The sequence below is a fragment of the Mirounga leonina genome, unplaced genomic scaffold (genome assembly GCF_011800145.1).
Source record: "Mirounga leonina isolate KUSES-001 unplaced genomic scaffold, KU_Mleo_1.0 Mir_128, whole genome shotgun sequence".
Taxonomy (NCBI): domain Eukaryota; kingdom Metazoa; phylum Chordata; class Mammalia; order Carnivora; family Phocidae; genus Mirounga; species Mirounga leonina.
The window spans coordinates 20,410,537-20,433,217 of record NW_023270320.1 but is presented as its reverse complement, the minus strand read 5'-3'; the positions used below and the strand labels follow the sequence as shown (position 1 = coordinate 20,433,217).

The following is a 22,681-nucleotide window of genomic DNA, read 5'->3' as shown; positions in this document are numbered from 1 at the left end:
TCGTTTCCTAGTTGGAGTCCCTCTGGGTCAGGGGGTTCAGGTGTGGTGTGTGCATTCTCAGACAAATTCTCAGCGTGTAAATGTGTTTCCTTCCCGTCTAACTCTTCCGATACTCTAAGGAATTACCCAGTGGTAGCTGTGTTAACTAGTATCTCTTCAACCCCAAAGAAGTGTCAGGTAGAACCAGCTCGGAACTGTTCTCTCAGCTGCCAGAATGCCCTCAGGACAGGGGGGCAGAGCCTGAAGAAACAGGACCCACAGGGGAAGCATTAGGAAAGCCCTCTGGGGCGATTTGCTTTCTCTCCATCGAAGCTGCTTGCCTTTTGTTCCCAGCCCGCCTTTGGTCCCTGCCCTGCTTGCCTTTCTCCTCCAGGACCTCCCTCTTCCCAGCTGTCCTCATCCGGGTTCGGGCCCCCCAGTCCTTTCTCCTGGATTCTGAACCTCGCTGCAGGGCCCAGAGTTCTTTTTCTCTTTTTTCTTTTTAAGATTGATTTATTTGAGAGAGGGGGAGAGAGAGAATGTGAGTGAGCGGGGAGGGGCAGAGAAGAGAATCTCCGGCAGACTCCTCACTGAGCGGGGAGCCTGACACGGGGCTCGATCCCACAACTCTGAGACCATGACCTGAGCTGAAGCCAAGAGTCGGACCTTCAACCCGCTGAGCCACCCAGGTGCCCCAGAGTTCTTGACCAACCTCAGTGATTGCCCTCGCTGTTACAGGGTGGTTCTGGAACGCTCTGGCAGTGGCCCAGTTATGCATCGAGCTGTTCTGCGGTTCTCGGGCTTGCCTGCAGGTCCTCAGCTGAAGGATGGTATAGTTATTGAGAAACATTCCCACCTTTTCCAGTGAGGAGCACCGACGCTTCCTTTTTTTCTGGGGAAGCCCAAACCCTAGCTAAGTTGTCCTGGGTTGAACTTCAGGGACAGTTAAGCTGTGCTTGGACTCAGAGCTGGGCTGTCCCTTCCTGGACAGAGTCCTGCAGGGCGGGCACCCTGAGTGGGCTCTGCCACCGCCATTGTCAGGGAGTTTGCCCTGCTTCGCCTGCCCGCCTGCGGCAAGAGGCCTCTCTTCCTCACCGGCCCCCACTCTCATCCAGTGGGCTCACAGCCTCAGTGTGGATTCTTGGCAAGAGTCGTTCCTTTAAGTGTTAAAATAAAATCTACGTCCCTAAAAAGCACTTTGCCTCAAAAGTCTCAGTTTTATAGCTGCGAGGATGTACCCACACTCCCCTCCTAATACCTCAGGGAAAGGTTTACGCTATTGCACATGTCGGCTGTCAGAATCGCAGACTAGGGAAATGGCAGACTGGAACGCAGACTGACTCCAGAGGAACCCCCTGCTCCTAGCTCACCAGGGGCAGCCCGGGGGAGTGCCTGCTCTCCTGGGTGGCAAAGGTAGCAGCCGCCTGGCCTTTCATCACAGCAGAAACTTCCCGGACATTTAGGATTAGAATTGGTTTTTAGTATTTGTGATGTTTCCAAACGAGCTGGTAAAAATTGATGGAAAACATGACACAATAACTTACTTATTTATTTATATTTTACTAGTCTTGCTATTAGCAGTATCTTGTAAATTTTAGGAGGATAGTTATTTACTTTATATTTCTACCTTCAGCAGGAAAATGAAATAATACCAGTGAAAGGGAAAGTAGGCTACGTAAATGGCTTTGTATTTCATAATTTAGATCCTATCTGAACATCCATATTCACTCCTAATTTCTTACGCAGAGAAACTTTGCACTGCTTGCCCTGGTAGTGGTTTCTCTGGCCTGAATTAAAAAGAAACCAAGCTCGATGTTTGGAAGGCATGAAGATGCTTCTACAAGCCGGCTTGGGGCTCGTTGCTGGGGCCGCGGTCTCGAGGTATCAGTGGGAGCTGACGCTGCCGTGTCCCGCAGGCCTCCATCTGCCGAAGCAGCCAGCCCCTGTCCGGCTTCAGCGCCCGGTGCCTCGAGGACGAGCAGATGCTCCAGGCCATCAGGAAAGCCAATCCGGGAAGCGACTTCATTTACGTCGTGGACACCCGGCCCAAAGTAAGTGTTGCCGTTCCTGTGCATGTCTTTGCAGCCCTGAATCGTGAACCTGGAGACGAGACAAAGGTAAACAGACTGTCGTCCCCGCTCCGGGTGCCTCACTGGCAAAGGCGCTGTTCCTCTTTGTGTAGTCAGGATGGGGCCGCCCTGCTCGGCTGAGTGTTTCTCCGCGGGTGAGTGTGTTTGCACCTGCGAGTTGTTTCCGGGGGTGTCCTAGGATCCTCATCACGCAGAGCCTTTCGAGATGCTCCTAGCATCGTGCCAGGTACACGGTACAGACAACCAGTGAGTGTGGTTTAATTTTGGAGCTTGTTCTCCTAAATACACCAAATTGTTTATTTATTTATTTATTTATTTTTTGGGTTTATTTTTAAAATTGACCGTTTCTGCTCTAACAGTAAGAAATTACTGCGGAGCTCCCACAGTTCATGTTTTGTGAGGTGTTCAGCTATACTATTTCAAATTCAACCTTGTAGAGCGATCTGGATCTGTGACTCGGGAGGATTTACAATATACAATGTCAAGTAAAAAAAAAAAAAATCACAAAATAATATGTATACTATTGTGTTTATGTCAAATAAAACTACAGGCATATAAAAATTTCTGTTAAAATAAGAAAAGATCTGGAAGGATAAACAACAACCTGTTAAAATTCCATGGAGAAGGGAGGATTTAGAGAGGTAGAGAACTTTCTACATGTCTCTTGTTTGAAAAAAAAAATTTTTTTTTGAAGTTTTATTTATTTGACAGAGAGGGAACACAAGCAGGGGAGGGGAGCGGGAGAGGGAGAAGCAGGCTTCCCACCGAGCAGGGAGCCCGATGTGGGGCTCAATCCCAGGACTCTGGGATCGTGACCTGAGCCGAAGGCAGACGCTTAACGACTATGCCACCCAGGCGCCCCAAAATATTATTTTAATTTTGCATGTATTCATATACTGATTTTATAATTTAATAAAACAGTCAACAGGAAATAATGGATCTAGTTGTCAAGGGGTAAGCCAAGTCCATCTTGCAGAGTATCTCTCAGTCATAGAGGCCCATGCATTGTCTGATTCCATTTATGTGAAATGTCCAGAACAGACAGATCCATAGAGACAGAAGGTAGGCTGGTGGTTGCCTCGAGTTAAGAGGATTGGAGGAAGTGGGGTGACAGCTAATGGGTAGAGGGTTTCATTTTGGGGTGATTAAAATGTTCTAGAAATAGACTGTGGTGATGGTTACACAACTCTCTAAATATACCAAACATCACTGAATCGTGCAATTTTAGCGGATGAATTGTATGGCCTGTGAGTTATATGCCCACGAAGCTATTTTTTTTTTTTTTTAAATTTTATTTATTTGACAGAGAGAGACAAAGCGAGAGAGAGAACACAAGCAGGGGGAGTGGGAGAGGGAGAAGCAGGCTCCCTGCAGGGACCCCAAGGCGGGGCTCGATCCCAGGACCCTGCGATCATGACCTGAACCGAAGGCAGATGCTTAATGCCTGAGCCACCCAGGCGCCCCTCCAACGAAGCTATTTTCTAAAAAGAGCATAAGGACACAAGAAACATTAGAACAGGAAGTAGGAATTATGACCGACAGCCCCAGTCGCTTAAAAGTATACACAGATGTGTAGACTAGGTAACTATAGACATAGTCTATACTCATGGGCCATATGAGAATTGAGAATTTTGTATTACCCATTATGTGGGCACTCAGACCCTGGCAGTTTTCAATGCTTCTCTGAGCCTCATGTCATCAAATGCTGTGATTCATGGCCTGGTTCCCTTAACTTGATGTTTTCCTGGTGTAAGTAAGATCAGCGCCCTGGTCGTCCCCGTGACCTCCAGCAGTCCCAAGCTCCTGACCGAAGTGCAGCTGTGGGGTACTGGTGGGCGGGGCGGCGGTGAAGTCGTCTCTCTCAGATACCAGATCAGCAAATCTGCCCCGGAGATCAACGATACAACCCATGTTACAGCCAGATCCTGTTCCAGCAGATGATACGTAGGGGATTCTCTTCCTTTTAGGTAGTCTGAAAACAAAACACACTGGTAAGAATTTCCAACTGGAAGACAAAACAAAAACAAAACAAAGCTGGTCTGCTGGTAGATTTTCACCTGAAAGATACCAGCAGCCCTCTGACTTTACTGTTCTCTTTGCATGTGTGCTTTTCTCTCTGGCCCATCGCACTGTCACCCCTCCCTGCTAACCTTGACTCTTTTCTGTCCTCTTCATTGTACCTTCCGTGTAAGTAAAGTGCAGCTGTTTGGCATTTCCTCGTGACCAGAGGTGAATTAAAGAACGCCTACGTCTTAGGCACATGTACTGAGCCCGAGGTAAGAAAGGGAAGGGCAGGGGCTTTCCTGAATTGGGGTGCCCTTCTCCTGTCCTGTGTTCCCAGATTAAAAAAAAAAAGCCAGACAGATTTACCTACTCGTTCCAGGGCCAGTGATGCAAGTGTGTACTATGCCACATAAACCTTTTGGGACGTGTGGCAGTTGTTGAGCCAGGCGGATTCCGGATTTAAAATGAATTAATCCAGAGGATTTTGATTTGAAGGGTATATTTAGCATGAAGCGTGTTTACTTGAGGCGATAAGAAGTTTGATGCTGATCCATTAAAGAAAACTGGTGTCTCCTCCGAGGGCCCCATTCTTGTATTTGCTCACACATCCCCACACTTCACGTGAGTTTTAAACTGCTTAGATCTGTTCGTTCAAGAACAAGGCTGTTGATTTTTGGTTCCCGAGTGTTAGGCTTCCTTGGTAGCCAGGAGATGGAGCTCAAGCTTGCTATAGGCAGTGGCAGTGGGAAATGGGGCCCCTGCCCTGGGTTTGCTCTCAGGATCGGGAGCATCTGGATCATTCCTGCCCTGGGAGCAAGGCTCACCCCACACGCTGCCTGTTGAGATGAAAGCCTTCTGAATTGCTTGTTGACATTAAAATCTTGGGAGGCAGAGGCGGTGAGGTCCTCAGCATGTATTGAATATCTGCTCAAAAACAACTATACCCTTGGGGTCATATATTACTGCTGGGATTTGGTGCCTTAAGAAGATAGGAAACAGTATCGATGCACTAGACGTTGAATTGTAAAATGAGAGGAACTAATTTTCTCTCAGCCTTGTCGACGACTTCTTGTTACTTTAGCCTGGGACTTTGCTGAGCTTGTAATAATGCTCGTTTAATTCTTACAATAATCCTGAAAACGAGGAGATGTAGATTTGGAGAGGTTAAATAATCTGCCCAAGGTTGCAGAGTTCAGGACAGAGCCCACGTGCCAATCCGGGCTCACCTGTGGCCAAAGCCTGTGCTCCTTCCACTCGACCACAGTGCTGTTCACAGCAATCTCCAGGGGAGCCTTGTGTCCACATCAGCCTCAGGACGGTTGGCACCTCCGAGCACACACCTAGTGAACCTGGAGACACGGAGCTGAAGAACCAACCAGAAGCTCATCCGGAATCAGGCCAGGGTCAGAGGAGCCACGAGGGCTCTGAGCTGGGCTCTGCTGCCAGCACCTTGGGAGGGAGCCCTGAGCAGTGCTGAGAAGGGGGGAGGTTAGGTAACCACCCGCCTCCGCTAATGCTCAGCCTCTTGTCCTTGCTCCTTCTCCAAAGACAGCTTTATGGTTATGGCTTCTAATCGCACCCTGTAAGCAGTTTTTTAGTTGCACTACAGGATGTTGGGTATTTTTGTGTTTCTCTGGGATCGGTAATTAGGTGGTTTCTACTCACCAAATCCTCGGGGGGGGGTCTGAGAGAATCTGTTGTAAAGATTGGGGTGCCTGAAAGAGGAGAATCTAGGACCTCCTCTTTTAGTGGGACGTATCCCATCCTTGCTGATGGCCACCGTGGCGGTGAGCAGGGGGAAAGGGAGCTGGTAGCGATCAGAGGCGGGGGCAGTCTGCACTCCTTCTGTTTGGTAGTGCAGGGGTGGAGGGATTTCCCGTGGGTCAAGTGCACACTGAGGAAGGAAGTGCATAGGAGCCATCTTGCTAGTGTCCCTCCAAAGAGGGCTCGTCCCCTGGCGGTCCCCAGCTGCATGTGTCTGCTGGGGAGCGAAGTTGAGGGGACTGGAAGAGGCCCGAGCCAGGGAGATCTCCCATGTCAGTGACCTGTGTACCCCGTATCTACAAGAGCCCACATACGTGCCCTGGGAGATGCAGCATTTGGACTCTTTTCACCGAGAGGGCAGTGAGGGCCAGTAAGTGTGATGAGAAAAGCAGCAACGTCAATGGAGAGAGAATTGCAGTCTTGCCAGCTTTATAAAAAGATGTTTACCACTTATCCCTCCTCTGTACCCCTCCCCACACCCCCTAACCCCCCCCCCAAAGCAGATAGCACCTAGAAGAAAGAGGAATGGGAAGGGAGTAGGAGAGCAGACCCCTCACCTGTCCTCATAGCCTGTAATGAGGGAAAAAGATAATTTTGCATCATACATGGAATGGAATTTTAAAGATTTTATTTATTTATTCATGAGAGACAGAGAGAGAGACAGAGGCAGAGGGAGAAGCAGGCTCCCCGCGGAGCAGGGAGCCCGATGCGGGACTCGATCCCAGGACCCTGGGATCATGACCTGAGCCGAAGGCAGACGCTTAACCGACTGAGCCACCCAGGCGTCCCGGAATTGGAATTTTAAATGGAGCTGGATGGTGGTTTTTCTCTCAGAGTGTAATCCCAAAGCTATTCATTCTGCCTAAGATGTCCTTCAGGGTAGGAAAGGAAGATTTCCCTAGCAGGGTGGTACGCAAGAAAGCAAGCCACCTCATATTTTCATGTTTATGTCACAAGTTCAGGTTCTTCATTTCACCAGTTAGAGATGGAGGGAGGGAAAGGAGCGTCATGGGACGCTCGCTGCTAGGCTGTGGCCCAATCCTCCTCCTGCCAAGATAACTTTTGTTCTCATTTCCCAACCCTGTCAGATCAGCTCCTGTCATTATTCAGGTACAGAATGTACTGTGCTGAAATCTGAGACTGCAGGGTTAAGACAGTTGTAGTCTTCGGAGTGACCAGGCTGACCATTAAGTTGATGCCAAGATTATCATTGGCTAAGTTCTCATGGTTTTGGTGTGTCTGACTGACTGATTGATTGAGGGTCAGAGGAAGAATCTGATTCTGTTTCTTAACATTCTTGGCCTGTTCACCTTTCCACTTCACTCCAATATTCAGTCCTTTGTTTGGCCGGTCAGCCGGTCAGTAAATCTTCACTGTGCCAGTTGGAGGGATATGGCCACAAACCAGGCCTGCAGGCACCCCATGGAGCCTGTGTCCTCCACCCCAGCCCAGGGGATCTTCTCTGCCATCAACACTACATCTTAAGATTTTCAAATAAACCTGGTCAGAATCCTTCAGTTGCTCTCCACCCCCATGGGTAAAGTCTAACCTTCTGACTTGGGCCTCTCTGTAGAGGAGGACTCGAAATAATTTTTAGCCTCCTCTCTCGCTCCTGCTACCATCCATGAACCATTGACCCCACTGGCACTGGTGGGCTCACTGATACCCATCTGCCCCTTGATTTTGTGTCCCACCTCTTCTGGAATGCCTTCCCCTTTGTCTCCATTTCCCAGATGATGGAAGTCCATCTCAAGGCCTCTTGCTTTCATGAGACGTGACCCCTGATCCCCTAGGCCACATGGGGCTGCTCACGCCCAGTCCTGGCGGGTCGAGTCCGTTATTATTTGGTGCTGTGTGCTTCCCCGGACACACTCAAAAGCTTATGGTGGCAGGGATAGCTTCTTATTCATCTTTTTATTCTGTTCAGCATCTGACACACAGTAAGTGTTCATTAGGAGTTTGTGGGGAGGGCGCCTGGGCTCAGTCGATTAAGCGTCTGCCTTCGGCTCGGGTCATGGTCTCAGGGTCCTGGGATGGAGCCCTGTGTTGGGCTCCCTGCTCAGTGGGGGGGTCTGCTTCTCCCTCTGCCCCTTCCCCCATTTGTGCTTTCTCCCACTCTCTCTCAAATTAAGAAAGAAAAAAAAAAAAGGAGTTTGTGGAGAAATGAGTGGGTTCTTTTTATTTCACTGATAAGATTTTCTGCCCCCATAGATGCTGAGATTATCAAATAGTGGCGTGATCTTGGGTGAGAAAGCGGTATTTTTTTTCCAGCTCTACTTGTTATTTTTCTGTTGTATTCCTTATGCATAAAGTGAAGCTGGAATGCAGTTACCTCCAATGTTTCATTTATTCGAGAATTTTTTGGAGTTGAGATGAACAGCTTTCCCTTTGTTCGTGAGATGGAGTTCTCAGCCAAAGGCACGGGGGACAAATTAGACTTACTCTAATACTGTTTGGTATATATAAGGCACACTCTATCTGGAGATTTATAAAATAGGTCCAGGGTAGCTTCTTGAATTTTTATTACTCATAAAACCATACTTCCTGCTTTGACGGTTCAGCATTTGCTACACTATCCTGATAGGTCTCGGGTAAAATCTGTGGAAACCTTGACAAAGTACACTTTGGATGATAGATTAAATATTGCCATCTTCTGTTCATTATGAGAAGTACCATTGACTTTCAAGAAGCCATCTTGTGTTGATCCTTTCCTTTGAAAGACTATCAACAAATTATCCCAGGTCACAGGTACTCAACTATGTACAAATGTGAACACAGAGTTCTAATCATACATTCAAATGATAATACTAATGATATATGGGGTTTTATTTATTACACTATTAGAAAAGAGTATCTCTGAAGTATGTGGTGGGTAGGTTTAACTTGAATTATTTAAGATACAGAGGAAATATAAGGCTCATGTAGCATCGGGATTCTTGCAAGTATACAAAGGAGTGATATTTTATAACAGTACGTTTCAAAAGAATAATGCCTGTAGGTAATTTTAGAGAGAAATTTCCCCTTAAAATATTTAAAAATTGTAAAGCATAGGGTGCCTGGGTGGCTCAGTTGGTTAAGCGACTGCCTTCGGCTCAGGTCATGATCCCGGAGTCCCGGGATCGAGTCCCGCATCGGGCTCCCTGCTCGGCAGGGAGTCTGCTTCTCCCTCTGACCCTCCCCCCTCTCATGTGCTCTTTCTCTCTCTCATTCAGTCTCTCAAATAAATAAATAAAACCTTTAAAAAAATAAATAAATAAAAATTGTAAAGCATAAACAGGAGTTGTCTTCAAAATAGCATCATTTTTGTATTTTTTTTTTTTTTCTTGAGGAAGGCCAAACCCTTTATTCTCATAGCATGCCCAGGAGAAAGGTGACAATCACTGGGAAGTGTCTTGGGCTGATGGGCCCCAGCTGATGTCATAAGCGCTAAATCGTGAGCAGGACCGCTACGGAGAAGGGAGGTGTCCACCAGCCCCAGCTCGGAGGGGCACCGGCTTGCCCTCTGCTGCTTCAGTTTTCACTTCTAATACGTGTTATGTCTATTAGTTAAATTACAAAGCTAATATAATCTTGGTAACAGAGAATACAGAGGCATCTAAAGTAGGATTGATAGTGTCCCCTGGCACTTGTCACCTCTGTGTTTCTGCTCTAACCGCTGCCAGGTTGGTATCGTCATTCATACATTTTAATCTGCTTATTCAAACGTGTATAAACATAAATATGCATCTGTACTTTGTTTTACAAGAAATGAGATTATTGTATGAATATTATTCTTTAGGTTACTCTTTTCACTTAACCATGTCATGGGCCAATTCCAAATCAGTCTGTCTGTCTCTGTCTCTGTGTCTGTCTCTCTCCAAAATCCATGTCTTTTTGCCCCTGTAGAAGTTCAGGGTGTGAATATACCATAATTTATCTACCCATTGCCCTATTGAGATACTCATAGGTTTTCAGGTTTTTACTATTATAAAGTTTTAATGGACATCTCTCTTTATGTGCTGGTAGTTTTAATTGTGTGAAGTAAAGATCTGGGCCAAAGAATACTTATGTTTTTAACTTAGCTTAGTTTTTAGCTTCATTTTTTTAAACTTGGCTTTTTGAGAAGTATTTGTTAATTTGTGAAATTGATATATTTTTTCTGGCGGTGAGTTCCTGGTGTCAGTTCTCTGCCTGGGAGAACCTGCCTGCCTTTTTTGGACAGAAGTTGAACATGATCAGTGGTAGTGTTTCCTAGGTTGTGACCACCCACTTAGCCAAACAGCAAGGATGGAATTTTAGCAATAATACATCCATCCCAGAAATGTATTTCCCAGATAAGGCAGGACTTGTCCCTTGCCTGGTTTTAGTTACACAGGATGGGGGCAGAAGTTTGCATTTAATAAATTTCTTTGAAGTCTGTTCTCTTTAACCCAGTTTCTGCTGGGAAACCCCCACCATATACAAAATTGTAGTAATGAGAGTGGTCCAAAAGACCTCTTAGCAGTTCTCTAGATTGAAATAAAATCACTGGAGAAATGGCCCTGGAGATAGTTCTACGTGTGCTTGCCATTTTAGTCAGTGAGTCCTGCTCAAGGTTTAATTGGGGGATTCTTATAGGCAGATTAAAATCACACCACCATTCCTATAGGATAATGTGTTTATTGGCAATATAATACTGGAAGATATAATTTAACTCAGAGCTTTGGATTTCCCCCTGTATCTGCTGATATTCTTCTGCCAACCTACAGGCTATGACGTTTGGTTAAGTCAGGGCCACTTGGCTCTATCACAGAATTCCATACTCAGTTTGGCATCTCTGATGGAACCACGACAGACATCTCCAGAAGGGTTTTTCTGTAGAATGCTTTCCAGCTAAGAAAGTGTTCCTTGCATCAACACATTTATGCTGTTGAGAATAAGCTCAGCAGGAGTGCCTGGAATCACATAGCTTGGTAGAATGTTCCAGTGATTTCAAACATGTTATGTTTCTGCACACCATTTTGAATGCTGTTACCGCTGTCGGTGAGATGTTTAGGTTGTTTTATGCCCTGAATATCATTGGTGACTGCTCTGTTTTGCTGACCACCGCAGCTCAATGCGATGGCAAATCGTGCCGCAGGGAAAGGCTATGAGAACGAAGACAACTACTGCAATATCAAGTTTCAGTTTATCGGGATAGAGAACATCCATGTCATGAGGAGCAGTCTGCAAAAAATGCTGGAAGGTAAGCCATTTCCTTAGGCACAGCATTAAAAAAAAAATACAGTGAAAGGTTGTAATGTCAAGCAGGATAAGATAGTCTTTTGTTTAAATTGTTTTTACCATGATGCTGTTTATAGAGGGGGGGTAAGTCACACGAGAATATCGTATTGCATTAAACATTTAAGCCTTTCTCTTATTTCTTGCAAGTGTCATGGGGAGATGGTTTTTCGCTTGGTTAGCAAAGTCAGGCACTGTCCAGGGCTTAGTATCTAAGATCAAAGTGCACAGGAGTATTTTTTCCTTCTCCCTCATGATACTGGTTTGACCCACATTCAAGGCCATTTAGATAAAACAGTCCTACATTTAAAGCAATAGAGCCAGCTCTGTTCCTGTGCGGAGAGGAGCGTATGAGATGAATCCCGGCGGCCGAACGGCCATTGGAGGCGAGAGCGTTGCCTCCCGTTTCTCCGCGCCACGACCGCGGCAGTGCGCCTGCGCGTAAACCACGTGCCCCCCCCCGCGCCCCGCCCCCGCCCCCGCCCCCGCCCCCGCCCCCGCCCCCAGCTCCTTACGCCGCGGGACACACACACACAGGCTTAGGGGGGAGGAAATGGCAAAGATGGATTAGGTAATGTGCAACCGCCATTCTTGTGGCCAAACCAGCCATAAGCTGATTAGCAGAAATTCTGCATTTCAAGCAAAACCGGCCTCATTTACTGCTTATGCTCCCTGTGATTATAGAGGCGCGCAAGGAGGCGTCTAGTGCTGCAGTCCGCCGCTTCTGGCTCTATTAGGAGCCGCAGAGACAGGGGGAGGCGAAACGCTTTGCTCTGTACCTTGGGGCCCTGGAAAGGCTGTGAACGCTGTGCTTGCCCTCGGCGTGAAGGCCCTGGAAAGGTGGAGCCGAGCGCGAGGACAGTGCGCTGTCTGAATAGGAAAGGCAGGGTGGAATGAAGGCGGACAAAGGAAGTGCTGAATTCCTTTTTTCTAAAGGGGTACACGTTTGCTCTCAGTTAGCATGCAGTTCTCTGCTTCATGGGAAGGATGGGGGGTAGTGAGAACCTGCGGGTGGGGCTGGAGGGCCTTGAGGAGCACATTCCTGATTTCCATCCTCCCTCCTGGATTCCCTGGGTCAGCGCCCGGGCTGTGAAACTTGCAGCCCAGCAGCCACCTTCACGGGGCTGTTACCTGCCATGAAAGGAGAAGCTCGGACTGATAATTTCTCCGGGTCCTTCCAGCTGTGTCGGGTCTGTGACTACAGTTTGATGCCCCTGGTTGCAAATATTTGGACTTTGGACATTTGAATCGTTAGAAGAAATCTCATCCTAAATCTGGAAAAAAAAAAAGAAAAATCACGGCCCCAGAGAATCTCCATCTTATTTTCACGGGAAATCTGCCATGGCTCAGGTCACTGTAAGGGAACCTTGGGCATGATTGTTGGAGCTTTTTTTTTTTTTTTAAAGGTTTTATTTGAGAGAAAGACAGCGAGCATGAGCAGGGGGAGAGGCGGAGGGAGAGAGACAGACAGACTCCCTGCTGAGCAGGGAGCTGGACGCCGGACACGGGACTCCATCCCAGGACCCTAGGATCATGACCTGAGCCAAAGGCAGACGCTTAACAGACTGAGCCACCCACGTGCCCTGATTGTTTGAGCTTCTTAAACTTCTGGAGATAATCATGGGCCGTGTGGCTGTCCGTGCTATAAGCTGTGCTTTTTAGGTGTCAAAAAATCGGACCAGCTTTGTACTGTTGTTAAAAGGATAGTTTAACATTAGTACGAAAGGTGTGCATCACTGTCAGAATCATTAAAAAGCGTTTAGGTTGTTATGCTTCATATTTTTCATTTAGTAATTTCATAAGCTGACTTCCGACAACCTACATTTTCTTCAATGCAGAAAGTAGCTCTTCGGAGTTTTGATAACCTATCACTTTGACTTGAGTTTTGGAGCTAGCATTTATTTGGTTTCTTATTAGGAACCATTTCTCCCGCCCTCTACCTGTGGTCTGACTCTCTTCTTCTAAAGGACGGCAAACTGACAGAGTCCTGGAGGGCAGTCCCTGTTCCATGAGGGATCACAGTAATTGGACATCACCTTTCAGCTCTCTGTCAGTGCAGTAAGCAAGGACAACCTTCTGGATGCCTTTCAGGGAACTTGACCAATGTTTGACTATCTGTTTTTACCAAGTAAATTATAAACCACTTGTGGAGGCTCAGCTGATGAAGTGATGCAATCAGACCCACCTTCTAGGGCTTTTCCTGCTTCCAACAGCTGTCCTTGGCATCAAAGAGATTGGAAAGTTTGTGTTGCTGGTCACTTGGTAGGAAGAGGGATAGTGCATTTTTATTCATGGTTATTATTGTCTTTGATTTTTTTTTTTTTTACCACTGTTAACATTATCAGAATAGATTTTGAATAACAGAAAAGAAAAAAATTGTTTGCATTCTGGCTCTGTGTGTGAGCAAGAGCTGCAGGATATTTCATCAGAAACTGAAATTTAGGACCAAGTTCACATCCGGTGTAGGTCCTTTTATAAAGGTCACTTAATTTTAGCTTTGATTTATAAGTCCTAAAGCAAACTGTGTTGCGGTATTCACACCTCCCAATGAGATAGTAATGATGATCCCTTCCAGTTATGTAGCAATTTTGTAATTGTTTTCTACAGTGCTTTCCCTCTTGATCATATAATGTCTTTCCCTCAAATAATAAAGGGATGCCCTATTTTTTCTTTTTTTATTGGAACAGTCAATAAGAAAGCCCACATTTCTCTGCCATATGGACCACTCTATATATGCTATTCACAACATGGCAGGTTCTTTTTTTTTTTTTTAACATTTTATTTATTTATTTGACAGAGAGACACAGCGAGAGACGGAACACCAGCAGGGGGAGTGGGAGAGGGAGAAGAAGGCTTCCCACTGAGCCGGGACCCCGATGCGGGGCTCGATCCCAGGACCCTGGGATCATGACCCGAGCCAAAGGCAGACGCTTAACCGACTGAGCCACCCAGGCGCCCCGGCAGGTTATTTTTTCAAAGCTTAACTCTCCAGTTCTAAAATCTAAGTATATTACATTAAAAAAATATATGTTTCCTTAAGTAGACTCTACACCCAGTGTGGAGCCCAACACAGGGCTTGAACTCATGACCCTGAGATCAAGACTGAGCTGATGTCAAGAGCCAGACACTTAACCAACTGAGCCACCCAGGCATCCCACATTTAAAAATATTTTATATTACATATTTAAGTTTTTAAAAACACACACTTCCCAGGGTCTCATAACAAAGCTGGATTTGAGCCTAGTACTGTATTCTATCATGTTAGAGCACAACTCCTCATTGATTTGTGGGTACGGTGTTGGACAGGCTCACAGATAACCACCCCACATAAGAATGGTGTTATAACATCTACGGGGTAATTACTATGTACCCGACACTGTTTTAATTTTCTCAGGTGTATTTATTCAAGTAGTCCTCAGGGCAGTCTTGTTAGAGCTATTCTTTTTTTTTTTTTAATTCAATTAGCCAATATATCATTAGCCATCATTAGTTTTTTGATGTAGTGTTCAGTGATTCATTAGTTGTGTATAACACCCAGTGCTCATCAGATCACGTGCCCTCCTTAATGCCTATCACCCAGTTACCCCATACCACCACCCCCTCCCTTCCACAACCTTCAGTTTGTTTCCTGGTGTCAGGAGTCTCTCATGGTTTGTCTCCCTCTCTGATTTCTTCCCATTCACTTTTCCCTCCCTTCCTCTATGGTCATCTGCACTATTCCTTATGTTCCACATATGAGTGAAACCATATGATAATTGACTTTCTCTGCTTGACTTATTTCACTTAGCATAATGCCCTCCAGTTCTATCCACGTCGATGTAAATGGTAGGTATTCATCCTTTCTGATGGCTGAGTAATATTCCATTGTATATATGAACCACAGCTTCTTTATCCATTCATTTGTTGATGGACATCTCGGCTCCTTCCACGGTTTGGCTCTTGTGGACATTGCTGCTATGAACATTGGGGTGCATATGGCCCTTCTTTTCACTACATCTGTATCTTTGGGGTAAATACCTAGTAGTGCAGTTGCTGGGTTGTAGGGTAGCTCTTTAACTTCCTGAGGAACCTCCATACTGTTTTCCAGAGTATCCTCATTGTACAGATGAGGAAATTGAGGTGCAGAGGCTGAAGAACTCATGCAAACTCACAACAGTAGATGATAGAACCAAGATTTTCACCTGATCAGTATGGATCCAGATGCCACACTCTTCACCACTTGGCTTTTATGGCCTCTCTAGGTAGCCGGTTGGGTAGAAAGTACCCTGGCCCGAGAGTCTGAAGACCTGGGTTTGGGTTCTTGCTTTATAGTCTCTGAATAAACTTGAACAAACCTCATTTCCTGTATTTGTAAAACAACATTAGTAATGTATCATCCCTCACTTACAGATTTATTGAAAAGATTCCTTGCAAACTATAAAGTGCTTTCTTTCCATTGTAAGGTGCATTATGCTTTCTCTTGAGAAGCAATACTGCACTTGGAAATAAGTACTGAATAAAATGGGTAAGTTAATGGGCTATAGATTAATTCAGTCAGCAAGATAAATATTTGGGAGGTCCCGGGCCTTGTTATGAGTAGCTTTTCTCAATTTCTTTATTCAAGAGACATGGAGTAAGACAGCACAATTTCAGAGGCATGGAAGTGCTTGCCTTGTGATAACGGTCAATGTCCACTCAGCAAAAGTCCATCAAAAATAATTTAATAAACCACCTCTGAGGCCTTGTGGACGTTTTCTCAGCAAATTATTTCACAGAGATACAAACCTCAGCCCAATGGCAGGTCATGTGGGAATGGGTCCTGAGCACAGGAAGAAAGGCCAGTGTCCATTCAGCAATTTGGGCAATACTACAGTGAAGAGCTGTTTGAAAGGGGCCAGAGTCGATGCAATTTAAAAGATTGAAATCTTTTTAGCAGGCCCCAAAGTGTAACCACATTTGTCATATTCCCCGGAATTGTAGACATTGACAGTGGAGAAAGTTTTGTGGCAAAATCAGGTGGCCTCAGAGATCATATCTGATCTGCACTTTTGTGTGAAGTTTCTGAGGCCAATTATTCAGAACCTTCATTAGGTGTAGAAAGGATGGTTGAAAGCAGAGAATTTTGAGTATGTCATGGGAGGCGGCGGGTATTATGGTCATCCGACTAACTGCTCTGGTCTCCCTGCCAAGTTGCCTTGGGCACACCAAGGTCTAGAAAGGAGCAGACCCTAACACACACAGCTCTGAGGGTCCCATGAAACACTTCTCTCTGCTCAGAGTTACGGTTGTGGCTATCAGTTCAAATGTCCCCTTTGTTGGAGACTTTCTTGCTCACCTCATGTCTTTATGAGGTGATGACTAATTCAACCTGGAAGATATCTTTATAGATATTCAGATTTAAGTTTTTCAATTTAAAGTATTTCCTATTACATTGCCTACAGGTTGACAAAGTTCTACCAGATATGAGCTAATGAAAGGCTATAAAAGTTCATCTTTTTTCTGTTCTCTATGTTTTGCCTTTTTACCACTATTAATTTCCTCAATTACTAACCCGTTAAATGAGACAGCCAACAAGACCTGGCTGAAAATCTGGGTATTGTCCTTCAAAAGTTAGCAACAAGGCATGGTTTTCCACACAGAAAACCTAATTTCCCAGTAAAATGGAACTAGATAGCTTCACATCTGAGGTTTTTCAAAGAGTGTTTGGTATGACCAACAGGTCTGTCCTGTCAGGCTTTACTAGTTATCAATCCATGGTCACTTGGAGGAAAGAAATAGATCAAGAGCATGTACCTTGCTCTCTGTGGTGTTGTAAGAGGATGCAGAATGTGGCCAGTGAATGCTGGGTATCAGCTAATCTGGACAAGCATATCCTAAGCACTAAGGCGTGGAGAACAGAGTGGGCCCCTTGGGGGGATAGGGAACGTGGACTGGACTCCAGCTCAATTATTTACGGACCGTGTAACCATGGATGATGACTCAGTAAACTTCTTTAAGCCACCTTTCCAATCTGTGTATTGGGAGTAAATAATACCCCATCTGGTAGAGATTGTATGTAGAGTAGCAGGAACAATCCCTGCTTAGAGTAAGTATGGAATAAGTCGGTGCTACAGAAGTTCTCTCCGACATTTGTCTGTACGTCAAATAGTTATTGAGAATTTTCTACATGCTGGGCATTGGGTAGAAAAATGCTTTATTCATTAATATGAAATGAAGTACTGATTTTGATGTAGGGCAAAAATCATGGGCAGGAAGAAAAGATGATGCTTGCTTATTACTGAGGGCTATCCCTGGGTAAGGTTGAATGTTTTAACTGGATGTCAGAGTCAAAGACTTCATCTCTGGGTGACATTATCAAGGAGAGGACAAACAAAATGATTTAATGAGAATAGTGGCTATTTTCATCCTAATTATGCTGTCCTGGGCGCCTGGGTGGCTCAGTCATTAAGCGTCTGCCTTCGGCTCAGGTCATGATCCCAGGGTCCTGGGATCGAGCCCCGCATCGGGCTCCCTGCTCGGTGGGAAGCCTGCTTCTCCCTCTCCCCCTGTCCCTCTTGTGTTCCCTCTCTCAGTATCTCTCTCTCTGTCAAATAAATAAATACAGTCTTTAAGAAAATAATTATGCTGTCCCTTGACGTTCACTGAGATAATTCAAAGATTAATTTCACCGTCAGAATTATTGTTTTATATTTTGTTCATCATGATGGTTAGGTTTTGGATAACTAGGGCATGTACAAAAGGAATGCTGTCGAAGACAGTGCCTCCCGTGCAACTAAAGGTAGACATGACTAATTTTAGTGACAAGGCGAGCTGGTTTTCCCTAAGGCTGTAGTTGGGGTTTGGCAATTCGGTATCTGCTTGCCAGCGATGGTAAGGTTTGAGATTTGGTGAGAATGTTGGTCCTGGCAGCGTTCTCAGGGTGGGATGAGCCCCCACCCGCTCCCTCCCCTGCTGCTTATCTCACCACTTCAATTATTTGTTGCCACCATCTTCATCTTAAGTGATTCCTGGGTCTTCTCTCCAGTGCCTGCCGCTAATACTTCATATCCACCCCGACTTCTAGCCTCTCAGCATTTTCTCCCAGTCTAGACTTCTCTATTTCCATGTGCTTTAAGTTTCCTATTTAGACTTTAAGCCTTACCTTCAGTTAACTTCCTGTTCATCCTGGCTCAGTTTGCATAGTGACTTGATTATTCTCTATCTGAAGTGGAAAAAATACGGAAGTTGGAGTCAAGGGAGCTAGATTCCTCTCACCGTGTCCTTACTGGGCCACTAGCATCTGAACCTGTTCCTTTTCTGTAAGTTGAGAGAATCAAACCTACTGTAGATGGGAGGTTGTGTTAGCTCACTGAGAGAAAACCACCAAGGCCCAAGCTTTTATACATGGATGTAATATAAATGGGCACATACATGTTTTCGTTTATTTGCCACAAGTGGTGTTTTTAAGACACAAATTCACGTGCAAAGCTAATAAATGCTGAGGGCATTCTTTTGTGAACCTGCTGCTTGATGTCCCTCAGGACAATGGTAATTAGTATTACTGGAGCTCATGTGTGTATCCACGGACTATACACGCTTTCACGCTTATCAGTAGCTGGACACACGCATACTCATGCACATGTGTACTTGTGTATACTGTTTTCTCTGCTCCTAAATTGAGGCTTGATTGCACCTTACCAATTCATATGATCATCAAATTCTTTAAAAGAAAACAAGGCTGTACAACCATGGGTTTCAGGGAATTACTGTATAGCGATTCCAGAAAATAGCACCTCATGCACAAGGCTGGAATTGTTTTAAAGAATAGTCACTAATCTGGTTGGTGTCCTGTGGAGAAACTAATATGCAAAGCTCTCTAGTTAATGTAGAGTTCTCTATAAAGAGGGCCCACGTTGCTTGGCCTGGGGAGGGAGGAGCAACACCACTAACATTAACAAAGGGAATACAATTTGTGCAGAGCTCAGAAGTTTATTCTGTGTCACCATGGTGGGCTCTAAGTAGAAAGCAGACCATAAAACAGGTTTAACAAAACTTTTCCATGCCACAGGCCATCATGAAGTCCTCTTTCAATGGGTTCACCTGCTAGGATGTTCAGTGAAGGGAGATTATTACCCTTTTACCGGTTCTTTGAAGATCATTTCATTGGGCTTGGCGTTTTGACTCCAAAATGGGAAAGGGACAAATCAAACATCAGCAGAACTCAGGTGGCTGTCAGGCTGGTAATTAAGGGAGGGCCATGAACTCTTCAACTTTAGGTCTTAGGAGACAAGAAAGAGTGATCCCGTGGGGTTCAGACGGAGACTGTCTTTGCATCCTCCCTCATCCCACCCAGCAACCGTACACGAAGAAATGAGATTGGTGTTAGGAACTCTCTAAAGAAGATCATCCAAGGCTTATTTTCTTCCAAGTAAATTTCTTATTTCCTCTTTGTTTCCTTATGTCCTATAATTATCTGTCTTTTCCTTTTTTGGTGTTATCTATACATGTTTTATGGGATATGGTTGCCCTTTTACGTAAAACAAATATTGTTAGACCTGGGCATTAAACTCCCACGAAGTAAGTACAACTCTCTGTGGCATATGTCTCTGATGTCAGCTGAAATGAACTTCGTTCAGCAAAATGGTTTGTCAATATTGGTTTGGGTTTGGCAACGAGAGTGAACAAATCAGTATTTCTGCCTTTTCCTGAGTTTATCCAAACAAACCCACCAGTTTTAGATTTAAAAATGCAGGCACTGATTGTTTGAGTCTCAAGTGTTCCCCCATCTGTCCGTGTGTATTAATCATCTGCAGAGCTGTTTGCTTTTACCCGGCCGCTCAGCATTTAGCAGGAGAACACCCTTGAAGTGGGTACCTTGCTTGAAAACCTGGTGAGGTTATTTTACTTAACGTACCCAGCTTTAGTGTTCCTGAAAACGGAAATGTTCAACAAGGAGCCATTCGCAGTGTGGGAAGAAAGGAGTTGGCCTGGCAGGGGATACAGCAGCTTGTCTCCTTGCTGAGTGAGCTAAATGAAGAGGGAAACACTGGAACATTCTCTCTGGCAGTACATTTTAGGGCCCTGTTTCTGGGAGCTGTCTGTTCCTCTCTTGCTTTTGGCACAGACCATCTCCAGGTTAGCTGGAAAGCCTGGTGTCTTATTTTTAAACTTGCTGTCGTTTCCATGCCTTGTGGGAAGAGAAGGTGAAAAGGATCATTTGTTCTCCGGCTGAGCTTCAGGGTTTGGATGCCAAGATATCCCTCAGGCTCCCTGGACCTTTTGAAATAAACAGGAATGCCAACTAGCCCTAAGCCCTATAATAACAACCAGAAAGTTTGGCCTATTTGGTGAAAAGAAAAAAAAACAAAACTGTTTGCAAGGTCATGTTATCTGTGAAAGATTTAAAGGAATCAGTGGAGTCCTGAGACTCTACGTGGTGGAATGTGTGTATTTTAGGATGAAGTTGAACACTTTGGGTCATGGCCTGGGGTTAAACAGACCAAACAGCAGGCGCCCAGGGAGTGGCGAGAGGGCCCTGCGAGTGCTGGAATTTCAGGCACTTCCCACCGCTGGGTGCACGGGCAGAGGCGAGCCTGCCCCCTGCAGGAGCCGAGTGGTACTGCTGGGCCGTGTCACTGGGAAGGGAAGCAGGGCCTGCCCAGTTTTACCTAGAGGCTGTCCTTCTGCCTTCATCAGAATCCAGTCTGTCTTCCAACTGGGTACACACCCCTGAGCTCGCGGGAAGACTTAGGAAGTGCACCCTGGCTAGCTGGCTTCACAGCATCAACTTCGAGGTACTCTCCTTCCTAAAACTGCCTTGGAAGGTTCCTTGGCCCAGGCTGGAAGCCATCCCTCCTTGGCCATTTCCCCTCCTAAATGCCCTCTTGCCAACTTTACAAAAGACAAACACACCCTTTATCACATCCTCAGTCTTGTTATGATGTATTATTCCAGGGTGCACGAGAGCGTACCTAATTTAAAACATTATTGCAAGGGTACATGTGCAGAAATGCTGGAAGACTGCTAATCAGGCTAATCTTCCTCGAAGAGTCTAAATAGCTGCTATCCCAGAGAAGTGTAATGGAAGTCACACGTGGGGACAACATTTGTAGTTTTACATTTTCTAGTGGCTGCATCAAAAAAAGTGCAAGGAAATGGGTGGATTTTCAGAATACGTTTGAATTTAATTCGATACATCCCACATATTATCATTTCAACATGTAGTCATTACAAAAACTATTCGTGAGATATTTTTTATTCTTTTTTTGATACTAAGTCTTTGGCATTTGGGATCTACTCTGCACTCACAGCGTATCTCAGTTCAGACTTGCTCCATTTCAGATATTCAACAGCCACATGCGACACACTGGATGGTACAGTTTTGAGTGACCAAGTGTGTAATCTATAAGCTGATAGTAGGTGGGAGGCAAGGAGCATTTAGAGTGGTCCGTGTTTGAATTACAAAAAAATCATATAACTGAGATCGATAGACATTGCTTAAGAGCACGGACTTTGGAGCCAGAATGAATCTGAGCCTCACTGCTTATCAGCCGGTGACCTTGGACAAGTTACTTAACCTCTCTTTGCATTGGCTTCCACTTTCATAAAATAAGGATAATAATAGTACCTTCTTCCTATGATTGCCATGAGGATTAAAAAACTATAGTATGGGAAGCACCTGGAGGAGTGTCTGGCACCTGGTAAGTACTATTTAAGTTTTGCTATTATTATTACTACTAGTAGTACTATTTCTAGTTAAACCCACCAGGGTAGCTGTGGTGTGGTGGCAGAAACTCTAGGCTTCTTTGTCAGAAGACTTGGGCTCTCCTGCTCTTGATCACTTTGTGTTCTGACCTTTCTAAGCCTCAGCTTTGAGGTCGGGTGTGAGTGAGTCTGTATCTCCTTCCTGTCAGGACACCACACTGGATGAACACATAATAAAGCATATTTCATAGCTACCATTTCTGAATCTTCTATCTCCCGGCGTAGTGTATATGTATTATCTCATTTCACCCTTCAATTAATGCTCTGAGGAAGGTGTTTTATCCCCATGGCACGCTTGAGGAAATCAAGGCTTGGGTAACTAGCTCCAGGTTGCATTGTTGGGGCACAGAGCTGGAATTTGAATGCCAGAGGATCGGACTCTGAAGCCCATGGCCTTGACCAGTACCACGTGCTGTCGTCCCTGCACAAATTGCGATTATTACTAAGGTGTGCAGGTTAGTTCACATAAAACTAAAATCTAAGTGAAATACGGAGGCCTTCCCAATTCCCAAGATGTCAGATTAAATATGAAACACCCTCTGATAAGAACACCTAGAAATGCCAGATAAATATAGCAAACATTTCCTTAAATGAATGACTGAACTTGTAAGCAAGACGAGGAATGAGCCCTCGGGTAATGGAGACCACAGTGAGACAGCATTGCGCATCCACTAGGGAGGCAGGAGTCAAAAAGCCAAGTGATAACAAGCGTTGGTGCAGATGTGGGGACATCAGAACCCTCACGCACTGCTCGTGGGATATAACCGGGTGCAGCTGCTGAGGAAGACAGCCCCTCTGGTAGCTTCTCAAGCGGTGAAACCGTGTGACCCAGCGAGTTCAATCCTAGGTATGTCCCCATGAGAAATGAAACATACTTCCATGTA

General features: G+C 45.3%; 1 protein-coding gene across 1 annotated transcript in view; it reads left to right on the top strand.

The window, feature by feature from the left end:
* The window catches only part of MTMR7 (myotubularin related protein 7), a 67,203-nt gene that overhangs the window by 26,898 nt on the left and 17,624 nt on the right, over positions 1 to 22,681 (top strand). Inside the window, exons 6-7 of the mRNA XM_035003833.1 lie at positions 1,896 to 2,030; positions 10,908 to 11,040. Coding sequence (XP_034859724.1) covers positions 1,896 to 2,030; positions 10,908 to 11,040 — 268 coding nt within the window. The remainder of the gene's footprint in view (positions 1 to 1,895; positions 2,031 to 10,907; positions 11,041 to 22,681) is intronic.